Source organism: Lichenostomus cassidix, chromosome 26 (assembly GCF_008360975.1).
Source record: "Lichenostomus cassidix isolate B80296 chromosome 26, HeHo_3.0, whole genome shotgun sequence".
In the NCBI taxonomy this organism is placed as follows: domain Eukaryota; kingdom Metazoa; phylum Chordata; class Aves; order Passeriformes; family Meliphagidae; genus Lichenostomus; species Lichenostomus cassidix.
In genome coordinates, this window is record NC_139506.1 from 3,503,186 (window position 1) to 3,514,664 (window position 11,479).

Here is an 11,479-nt window from a genome sequence, read left to right on the forward strand (position 1 = left end):
CCCGAAGGGAAGAGAAAAAGAGACAGAAAATCCCTCTAAACCAGATATATCCCAGTGCAGAGGGAATTTATGGAATTTCAGACAACGGGGAGGAAAACCACAGAACAATGGGAGAAGCAGCACTGCTGCCCACTGGGAATTCCAGTTGGACTTTTAAATATTTGGGAGAAGGTTCTGGTTTGGATTCACAGCTCCAGCAAGGAGATTTCCTGGATGAGCAGCGTGGGAGGAACCACAGATCTCCTGCTTTGATGCTCCAGGTGATCCACGAAGCCAAACCCACCAAATCCAGGGATTTTCCAGAAAAACAGCCACGACCCTTTCCCCTCTTGCCCGAGGCAGGCTGAGCTGCTCCTTCAAGGTCAGCGCTGGAATTTGGTGGCAGAGGAGGGACAGGGCAGGGGGAGCAGGGAGGTGCTCTGTGCCAGCCGCCTGTCACCCCGAGGGATAAATACCCTTGATAAATACCCTTGATAAATACACACTTCCAGGGTTTTCCATCAGGGAAAACCATGGGCTCATCCCGCCCACCCAGTTGTCACTGGGTTCGAAATTAAAAGGGGAGCTGGAGGGGCCGTTGAAAGGAGCTGGAGGAAGGAGGGGAAGGAGGTGACACCCGAGAGCTTTGGGTCACCCAACTCCGGCCAGCTCCCGCCGCCGCTTTGTTCCATTTTTAGTTCCTGACAACTGTGCTCGGGGCAGGAACCCCCGGCGCTGTTTGCCCTCCTCCCTCGGCTCCCAGAGCTCTCAGAAATTGCTCTTTCTCTCTCCCAGCGGTCTCCCAGTGTCCTGGGGAAGATGGCAGAGAAGCAGGAGGAGCCCAGCAATGCCCAGAACGGCGAGCCTGACAACGCCGAGGAGGGAGAGGGGAAGAAGAAGAAGGTGAAGAGGGAGGATTTGCCACCCTTTGAGATTGTGACAGGGTAAGAGATTGGGATTTCAGTATGGGATTTAAAAATGGGATTTCAATATGGGATTGAGGGAGTTCAGAGAGCTCTGCCTCAATTTTAATGTCGGGCAACACCCTTTGAGATTGTGACAGGGTAAGAAATTGGGATTTCCATTTGGGATTTCAATGTGGGATTTCAGTATGGGATTTAAAAATGGGATTTCAATATGGGATTGAGGGAGTTCAGAGAGCTCTGCCTCAGTCTTAATGTCGGGCACCACCCTTTGAGATTGTGACAGGGTAAGAGATTGGGATTTCCATTTGGGATTTCAATGTGGGATTTAAAAATGGGATTTCAATATGGGATTGAGGGAGTTCAGAGAGCTCTGCCTCAGTTTTAATGTCAGGCAACACAAGCAGCATCTTCTGCCGGCGCGTTTCGGAATAGTCTGAAACGGTTTGGATTTATTGGGGGATTTTGTTCTGAGTTTGGCTGAGTTTTAGAGGATGGGCTCCCACCAGGCAGGCAGAGAAATCCACTGATTTGATAGGAACAGCTCTGTTTGTGCAGTGCAGGTTGCCCTCCCAGCCCCGCTGATGGGATGGGGATGGAGGTGTTGGCTTTGATGAGAGCTCGGTATCGATTCCTCGCTGTGATCAATGGCTCTTGTCTGAGAGTTTCTCCACCTGTGGATCAGGAAAATCACCCCTGCTATGGCTGATTGCCTTGATGGGCCTGAGGGACAGATTTTTCAAGAGACCTAAAGGTTCGCATTTTTCAAGAGCTCCACAGCCGCAGCTGGAACCTGACTTTCATAAAAATAAAAAAATAAAAAAAAATTTTTAAAAAGGCCCAACTTGCAGAAAGGCTCCAAAAACAAGAGGCAGTTTTGAAGGCAGCAGGGCAGCAGGGAGCCTGGCCTTTGGAAAAGCAGGATATCACAGGGATCTGGTGGAAAGCTGAACTCTCAGCCGTAATTGACAGCTGCAAGGAGGAAAAAAACCTCAATAAATATCTGCTCTGCAAACCTTTCCAAATGCTCCCTATAGAAACAGCAGGATGAGTCCTTCTCCCTTCACATTTCCCTTTTCAGCCACCAAAGGAGCAAACAAACCAACCCCAGGATTGCTTCCAGCTGCTCCCAAATCCTCCCTGAAATCCTATTGGAAATATTTCTCAGGGAAGATTCTGCAGGTGAAATTTGGCTGTTTGTTTGTTCTGGGAGCTTGGCTGGGAGTCCTCAGCTGAGTGAGGCAGGACAGCACCTCTGTCACAAAATTGGGTTTCATTCCTGCAGAGGGGGAGGAAAAAATCCATTTTCTTCTCAAAATGGGGCTGCTGTGAAAAAAAGTCCCTTCTTGGGGTGATCTCTGCCACCCATAATCACAGAAATAACAATGTTTAGCAGTGGCTTTTAAGGAGAGAATATCTATTTGTTAGGAATGGAGTGAAGGCACCAAAAATTGTGGATATAGGCCAAGCTCTGAAGACTTCAGACAGGTATTAAAATGAATTTTAATGAGGAAATTGGGTTTTTCAGCCTTGGAGCACTCAGCCTGCAGTGGGAAATACTCAGGAACTGAGCAGGATGTCCAAACTTCCCTGCTAAACCCAAAGCCCTGGGCTAACCATGGCTGAAAACACTTCTTTAGCATTGTCCCATAATTAAATCCTTTCTTGAAATGCCATTAGTGTTCCACATTTGACAAGATTTTCCACCCTGGGAAAGGGAGAGTGAGGAAGTGAAGCAGAAATCCTAAAAGATCCCAAAAGAGGTAGAAAAACCCCATTATTTTTTTCCTTTCATTTTACGGAAGACCTGAGGAATTCAGGCCAGGATTTGACCTGGGATCACCACGTGGATTTTTCCAATGATTCACAAATTCTCAGCCAATCAAGGCAGTTATGTGGATGATGAGGAAACACAACTGCAGCCAGGGAAGAAACACTTAAACCCAATTATGTCACATTTCAGCTTTAGCCCTCGGATTAGGGGCATCTCAGGACTCCCAGCCAAGTTCTCAGCCTGTTTAGAAAGCTCCAGGAGGAGTTTGCCTTCCAGGAAACACTGGGAAGCCAATTACTCTCTTTAAGAATATTATCCCTTTTTTTCTTTTTTTTTGGCTGAACACAGAGCTGGATGCCTGTAATCCCAATTTGGGAGCATTTCCTGATGTTGGACACATTTAGTTCCACTTTCCCCGGGTGTAAATGAGGCTCCTTGTAGGAGTAATTCCTCGGGCCCTGTTACTCTTTTAGATAATCCACATTTTAATTCCCTCATTAGAAGTTTTGCTCCTCTGCTGGCTGACAGTGCCAGGGTCACACTAGGCAGCTGCTCTTTCCTCCAGCTCCTGATTTCCTTCCAGCTCCTGATTTCAGCAGCTTCAATCCCAGACTGAGGATTCTGCCTCCAATTTTCAATCTTTTTGGTCTCAATATGATCTAACACTTTGCTACCCGGGGGAAACGTTGATAAATTAGGTTGGAGCATTTAGAAATCCCTAAAAAAAATGCCATTTAGTGATGCTTTTCAGAGCAGTTGGAGTAGGAAGGTTTCAATTTTGACCTTTGCTATGCTCAGGTGAGCTGTGCCACCCCAGCCTGCTGTCAGAGCAGGGGTTTATATTGAGAATATTGTGGGAATTCAGAGCCTGGGAACAGTTTTTAAAGGAGTTTCCATAGACATTTTCACTCTTTATAACCCCCTGATAGGAGGTTGGAGGGATCAGCCTGATCAAGATGAGGGGAAATGGCCTCAAATTGTGCCAGGGGAGGTTCAGGTCAGCCATCAGAAGGAATTTCTCCACGGAAAGTGTTGCCAGGCATTGGAATGAGCTGCCTGAGTGTTGCTTCTCTTCCTGATTGGAAGGTTATTAATTGAACTGATGCAGATTCCACATTGCTGGGAGCAGAGATTGAGGTGAACATCCCAGCTAAGCTCAGGCACACGCCGAGATAAGCAATAAAATCCATCTGGAAGGGCTGGCTAAATCCAGCTCCCACTCAATCCCTCCTGAGTCAATCCATCCTGGAGCAGGCTGTTTTCAGCTGCTCCCAGAAAACCCAGAGCCAAGCTCCTCACTGCCCTGACCCCTTTGCTGTCAGAGAGTTAAATCAGGGCTGAAATCCCCCTGTGCCTCAGATATATTTAAAAACCTGATGTTATTGTGAAACAACTCATCGCAGGCATCGCTCTGGAATGGGTGTCTCATGGCTGCCCTTCAAAAAAATCATCAATTAATGAGTCATTAGCCAAAGAACCACCCATTATCCAGGATGAAAAGCACTCTCCTTGGAAGCACTTTTTCCCGCTCTTTTCCATCCCATCCCCTTTCCCTGTCTCCAGAGCCACCCAGTGGGATGTTCCATCACAAGGTGGTCTCTCCTCACTTCACAATAAATTAAAAATGTAGGTGAAGTTCATCAATAGTAACCATGGGACAGTATCAAATTCCAGCAGGAAATCCACTTTTTCATAGCAAAGGCAGATTTGATTCTGGATATTTTATTACCTAAACCTTTTAACACAGAGAAATCAGGGGAGATGCAGTGATTTGTCCATGGTGAAAGGAATGAGAAGGGAGTGTCTACAAATAAACTGAGTCTGCAGGTAGATAAATCCAGACACTGAGAGATACAAGAAACCATGGGAAAGAGTTCCTTAGGAGTTCCAGAGGAATTCCACTGATTGACTTACCCAGAACGGTGCTAAATCCCTGGATTTAACTAAAAAGAACAGAGACACATGGAAAAGAAGAAGGGGGATGGATATTAGAAAGGGATCTGTATTAGGCAATTTGGGAAGTCTGCACCTCTCCAGTACCTCAGCCAGTGGGGAAAGAGAGGGAAATGCAGCAGGAAAATCAGGATAAAAGAGGCTGCATCCTCTAGCAATGTGAGAGACCCCGTGGGAAATGCAATTTGAAAGACCCCATGGGCATTTTATTCATGAATAAAATTCCAGGACTCCTCTGTCTCTGTTTTGGACACAAACCTCTGGTGTTTGTGGACTCATTTTCCCGATGATGGTGCAATCCTCACCTCAACCCACCTCTCCCCTCTCCGCAGGGAACGCCTCCCAGCCATCTTCTTCAAATTCCAGTTCAGGAACGTGGAATACAGCTCGGGCAGGAACAAAACCTTCCTGTGCTACGTGGTGGAGACGCCGGGCAAGGAGCCAGCCACCAGCCGCGGCTACCTGGAGGACGAGCACGCGGCCGCCCACGCCGAGATGGCGTTCTTCAACAACATCCTGCCCTCCTGCCAGCCCGGCTCCCGCCACGATGTCACCTGGTACGTGTCCTCCAGCCCCTGTGTCACCTGCGCCCAGCGGATCTGCGAGGCCCTGCGGAAGAACAAGGGGCTGCGGCTCACCATCATGGTGGGCAGGCTGTTCATGTGGGAAGAGCCCGAGATGCAGGCGGCGCTGAGGAGCTTGAAGGAGGCGGGCTGCAAGCTGAGGATTATGAAGCCTCAAGACTTTGAGTATGTCTGGAAGAACTTTGTGGAGCAGGAGGAAGGGGAGGAGGCCACGTCCTTCGTGCCCTGGGAGGATATTCAGGAGAATTTTCAGTACTACGAGGAGAAGCTGGCTGAGATCTTGCATTGAGGCTCAGGTGGGTGAGATTTCCCAGGGCATCACTCGTTAACTCTCCTCGATTTAATTTGGGTTCTTAAGTCATCACCCACTGCCAATTTCTGTTGCTGACAATCCCAGGCAGTCACTTTCCCCTTCTGTGGCTCCCCCACAGCAGATTCCTAAGGGATTTAGAGCTTTTCTGTTTTCTCCTCCAGGAATAAAGAGTAAAAAGGTTCCAGGGCCACCAGAACCCCTCCCTGTTCCCCACATGGATGATATCCAGGACAGAGAACAAAGGGGATTTTACTCTCACCCAAAAAAAATCTCCATTAAAGGAAATCCCAGTTTTTGCAGAATTCCCTTTTCTATGGGGTACTGACTGAGTTTCTAGGACATCTCTCTCTTTCCCTCCCCAGGATCAGGAAGGATCCATGAAGAGATGTGACAGACCTGGACACCTGGGACAGTCCTGCTTCCCAAAGCTTTGATTCCAGCAGGATGGAGAATCAACCTCTGGAAGCCAAAGCCCTGTGGGACTCCAAACACACACACACACAAAACACAGAGCTCTGGTGTTTGGGATTTTTTGGGTGTTTTTTGTTCCTCCCCCTCCCTGCCCCAACCGAACCCATGCTGTGGTGAAAGGGATGGCAGTGAGCCACAGACAGACTGTGGGATCACATTCTGGGAATAATTCATGGGAAAAGACCGTAGAACAAAGCTGCTGGTTAGATAAATGCATTAGAAAGGGGAAAAGAAAGGGATTTAAGGTGAAAAAGTAGCTTTCTCCCTCTGTTCTCTTCAAGTCAGAGCTGTGATTTAATTCAGGGCCAACAGCTCTCTCCCAAATCATGATGGAGCCCAAGAACTCGATGTGAAACAATGATGTTTGGGATACAAACCTGGGAAAAGCAAAGTGAAATAAAATGGGAAGTCACTGCAAAAGCCAAAGCACTGTTTATTCCTTCTCCTCTACTTGCAAGAAGTCCTAAATTGAACCTGACAAGTTCGAGTTCAAGGACATCCCAGGACAGCCACCCAGGGAATATTTCATAGCTGAGAAGGGAGAACTAAATGCCAAAAAAATTTGCAGAGTACACACAAGTGCTGGAGACCAGGATCATTTTCCATGTAAAACAAAGCTCACAGGGATGCCATCAGTAAGGAACCAGAACTAAAACCTAGACATAAATAAGGAGGACTGAATCCATGAGCAGCTTTGATGCCTGTTCACATCAGCTCATTGCTCCAAATTTCTCTTTGTCCAAGGTTATTTTTCCCAGCTACAGCAATTCCCCACCAAGCAGGTTTACAAAATTTGGGCAAGGAACAGGGAGAGTAAGAACAAGGAGCTCCTAAAGACACAGATTGGCAGCAGCAAAAAACTCCACAGAACTGAGTAATCCCGAGTGCTGAGAGCAGAGAATGCTCCACCCACCCCATTTCCAAGGAAATCCAACCCTGTCATGCTACAAAATTCCCAACTCTTTTGTCCCATTTTTACATTTATTCAATACACCTGGCACTTCCCTGGGCATTCAGAATGAGAGAAGTCCAGAAGATTTGTTGTTGTGGGAGGGTGGGAAACCAAACATGAAGGAAACACGTGGTAGCTCCTCAGTTCTGGAACAAACTCTTCCAAATCAGATCAATTTTCCATTGATCTGATGCCCCAGGGGTGTTACTGATTTGCTTTTGTTTTGGGTGACAAACACCAACCTCTGTGTAACACCTGAACTACAAATGCAGCAAACAAAGAAACGTGAAAATTCCACCTTAAGCTCCATCCTGGGAGTTTCTAGAGCACATCAACCTGTTTGGATCCTCACCAAACTGAGCTCTGCAGAGTATAAATTATACAGGTGCTGTATAAAACAGCCCTGCAGCATTTCCTGCAATCCCAGCTTGTCCCCAGAACAGCCACAGGTCCCAAAGCAACAGCAGGGCACTATTTATTTAACATCACAGCATGATCCTGAGTGAGCACAGTCGCAGCAAACCCAATTTGTGGCCAGAAGGGAGAAATGAAAGTGTTCCACCTGTGACAACAGGAGAGTGACCCGAGTGTCAGGCAGGACATTGCAAAGAGAACAAAGAAAGGTGACACAGGGCTGCCTGGGCAGCTCGTCAGCACCAAGCCAAACAAAAACCCCAAGTCCCCAAGAGGCAGCAGCTCTGTTTCACTGTGTGGAGCCCCAGTGACACCTGGTGGCTGTTGGGACACACTGGGAGGTTTCCACAGCGCCGCTGCCTCCTGCTAATTAACACCACAAATGAACTTCTGTGGAGCTTGTTGCTGCTGGAAGCCCCTGTCACTGTCACACAGGTGAGTGACACTCGATGCAGAACGTGCTCCCCTCGTCAGTTCCCAGCTTCTGCTCCCAGCGCTGGGGGAAATGGGGCTCTTGGACCCTTCTGCTCACAGGCTGTAAACCGTGATCTTGATGTCAGTGTTCTCAAACACCTCCTCAAGGATGGCTGACACCTTTTCCCACTGCAGGCCGTCGAGTCCACATCCAATCCTGGAAGATAAAGGCACCAAAAGAGCTGTGGGGCCTCGTGCTGTGCCCAACCAGCTGCAGGTTGAGGTGGCTCTGCCTCAGCTCCCCATAAACCCACAGAGCAGAGGGAGAACAAGGAAACAACCCAAATTTGCTTAGATATTATTGAAATGCAAGCCAGATTTGCCCAATTGCACACAGGGGCTGTACAGAGGTGGATACTTGAACTGTTATTTCAGAGGGGATCATCCCTCAGACATCCTTCTAGAAATTAAACCCCCAAGCATTGGCCTCCCAGCTCCTGAGCCCTCACCTGGGCATGGAGATGTCAGTGACCCCGTTGTTCAGGCAGTGAGCTCTCATGGCTTCCAAACTCTTCCTCATGCTCTCATACGTGGGCTTGTGAGAAACCTTCTGCTTTGTAATCTACAGAAAAAATTAACAGCTCAGCTGTGGCTTTGGCATGACCACTGCAAACTGCTGTTGTAGAACACACATTCCATGACATCCTGAAACTCCACACCCAGCCTTGCCTCTGTGGAGAGATCTGAACAAAGGGCTACTGTTAGGGAAGATGAAATAGGAAGGCCTTACAGATATGATGGCCTTGCAAAAGATGATGAGAATATGGAAAATATGAGCAAGATTGAAATGAAAACAAGATTCAAGTTGTAGAGTAACTAAGAGAACAATGGTATGACCAAGGCAGGTAATCCCCCCTCTTGATAGAACAATGCCCTCTGCCCAGGCAGGTCCAAGGGTCAGAGCAGACCCTACCTGCCTGATAGAAATCCCAAAAAAGGCAGTTTTTTTAAGGTTTGAAACATGACCCTATATGGTAATGTGATGATTCTTATGGGTTGTATGCAAATGCTGTAGGAGTTGTAGTTTGTCTTAGATTGGTTAAAGAAGAGTTGAATATTCAACAGAGAAGACAATTTATTGTATTCTAAGCGGCAAATCGCTCTCTTTTTCTCTCTCTCTCTCTCCCCTCTCTGCTGGCCTGCTTGGGGTCGCGTCTTGCGGCTCACACGCCTCTCACCCCCACTCTATTTCGCAATAAACCCTCGTGCTTTGAAGATCTCTCATCTCTATTTTTACCCCAATAGCTAAACCCCACGGAGTCAATTCTTACAGGCTACATTTCACAACTTAACATACTCTAATTTAGCAGCCAGCTCTGTGCATGGAAAGGTGAAATGCAGATGCACAAGGACAGCTTGGGTGCTCTGCAACCAGCAATGTCTGAGGACACATCTCACAGCTCTTATTGAGAGGAACATTCCAGGAACTCCCTTCCAGTGCCAACAAGGTGGGCAGAGACTGTTTACAAGGGTCTGCAGGGACAGGGGGGAATGGCTTCCCACTGCCAGAGGGCAGGGTTAGATGGGATATTGGGAAGGAATTGTTCCCTGTGAGGGTGGGGAGGCTCTGGCACAGAGTGCCCAGAGAAGCTGTGGCTGCTCCTGGATCCCTGGAAGTGTCCAAGGCCAGGCTGGATAGCACTTGGAGCAACCTGGGCTAGTGGAAGGTGTCCCTGCCTGGGATGAGCTTTAATGTCCCTTCCCACCCAAACCATCCTGTGATTCCATGATAACAAGAACACAACCAAGAACCCCACAGCTTGCTGGCAGGTGACACAGTTCAGCTCCAGGGTGCTGTCCCAGTGCCACCCCAGCCCTTACCAGGTAGTAAATGTACCGCTCGTCCCTCTGCAGAACTGCCACCTCCCCCGTCTTCTTCTCTAAAGCACAAAAACCAAGGTGTTTACACAACAGCCACACCCCGTAACCCCGAGCAGCTCAAACACCCTCCCTGCTGGAAATCAGGAGCTCCTTCAGGCGCCACTCACTCTGATCCAGGAGCTCCTGGACGCCTCCAAATTTCTTCTTGAAGAGCACGGCGATGCCAGCGCCCATGCGGCAGTCCTCGCTGATGCAGTGAGCCAGGGCATCCGTGCCCGGGCACGAGAACAGGTCTCCCTTCACACACTTGATCTGCACAGCAGGGGCAACAAAACCTCCTCAGAGAGCATGGTCATGGTCACAGGGCTCTGGTGAGCAGGGGCTGGGCAGCAGCAGGGGGAAGGTTTGAGTTTGCTGTGCAGTGTTTGAGCTGGCACGGGCTGCAAACCCGAGGGAGGGAATTACAAACCCCACAGACAGAATTACAAACCAAATTGGCGAAATTACGAAGCCGATATGGAGAACGACAAACCCAATATGGAGAATTACAAACCCACTTCAGAGAATTACAAACCCAATACAGAGAATTACACAGCCCAGGCACAGAATTACAAACCCATTACACCTTCTCGACAAGATCGTTTATGAGCACCACGTGCCAGCTCAGCAAGGTAATCGTACAAAATCAAGGCTTAAAAGGGTAATTATGTGACAGAGAGCACAGCTGGATTAGTGCAACCCCACTAGTTGGGTGTTCTGAGGTGTTCAGGAAGGCAGGTGAGCTCTGTGCTGCTGCACAGCACCTGCCCCATCGACATTACACACAAAAAGCACATAGAATTCAGCACTGGCAGCCACTTTGCTCCCACAAGCTGCAGGATGCAGCCAGCGCTGCGCTGCCAGCTCTGTAATAAGGGGAAAGCCTCTTTGCACAGACAATATCCCGTGTAACCCGTTTCCTACGCACTCTCTCCTCCTGATCCTTGGAGGTGGTGGTGGCCATGGTAACGTGGGGTATGGAGAAGGCTCCTGCGGCTGGAAAGATGAGAGAAAAACAATTATTAGGACCCTCAAGGCCGGCAGTGTGTAGAGGGGGCAAGGGTAACCCTAATCGATCTGTGACAGAGGGACAATCATGACGGTGCCGGTGTCCCTGACCCTGTCCCGCTCCGGCCCGGGAGGAGGCCCAGCCCTGGGTCACCGCACAGCAGGCACCCCCAGGCTGCCGCCCTCCTCCTCATCACCACCGTCACCCTCCTCCTCCTCCTCCCGCCCCTCAGGGCCCCTCGGCCGCCGCACCCACGGGGCGAGCAGCGATCAGCCGGGCCGGGCCCGCGGCCTGCGCCACGCCGAGCCTGCCCAGCACCGCCCACATCGCTCCGGCCGCGCCACAAGGGCGGCCCCGCCTCACGGGCACACGGTACCGCCTCACGGGACACGGTGCCGCCTCACGGGCACACGGCCCCGCCTCAGCCGGCACGGCGGGCCCGCCTCAGGGGGACATTGGCGGTACCGCCTCAGGGCGACAGAGCGGCCCCGCCTCAGCCTCGGCGGCCCCGCCTGGCGGCGAAGTGGCGGATCCGCCTCACGGGGACTTGGCGGGTCGCCCTCAACCCACACGGCGGTATCGCCTCACAGAGCGCGGCGGTATGGCCGCACACAACATGGCGGGCGCGCCTTACGCTGCACGGCTGTGTCGCCCCACACAACATGGCGGCCTCATTCACACAGCGCGGCAATGTCGCCCCACACAGCATGGCGGCCGCGCCTCACACAACATGGCGGCCGCGCCGCTCCGTGCCCGCGGGCGGACCCTCTCCA

At 50.1% G+C, this 11,479-nt stretch overlaps 2 protein-coding genes across 2 annotated transcripts; one reads left to right on the forward strand and one right to left on the reverse strand.

Annotated features, from left to right (window-relative positions):
* The first annotated feature begins 570 nt into the window (after nucleotides 1-570).
* On the forward strand, nucleotides 571-6,423 carry APOBEC2 (apolipoprotein B mRNA editing enzyme catalytic subunit 2). Its single transcript, XM_085082746.1, has 3 exons — nucleotides 571-923; nucleotides 4,962-5,509; nucleotides 5,889-6,423. Exons 1-2 carry the CDS (start codon nucleotides 799-801, stop codon nucleotides 5,500-5,502), a joined length of 666 nt encoding a protein of 221 aa, XP_084938872.1. The 5' UTR covers nucleotides 571-798; the 3' UTR covers nucleotides 5,503-5,509; nucleotides 5,889-6,423.
* OARD1 (O-acyl-ADP-ribose deacylase 1) lies at nucleotides 6,407-11,069 on the reverse strand. Its single transcript, XM_085082747.1, has 6 exons — nucleotides 10,958-11,069; nucleotides 10,626-10,693; nucleotides 9,826-9,970; nucleotides 9,659-9,717; nucleotides 8,287-8,399; nucleotides 6,407-7,994 (listed from the first exon to the last, which is right to left on the reverse strand). The coding sequence occupies exons 1-6, from the start codon at nucleotides 11,031-11,033 to the stop codon at nucleotides 7,892-7,894; spliced, it is 564 nt and encodes a 187-aa protein (XP_084938873.1). The 5' UTR covers nucleotides 11,034-11,069; the 3' UTR covers nucleotides 6,407-7,891.
* Nucleotides 11,070-11,479: the final 410 nt, after the last annotated feature.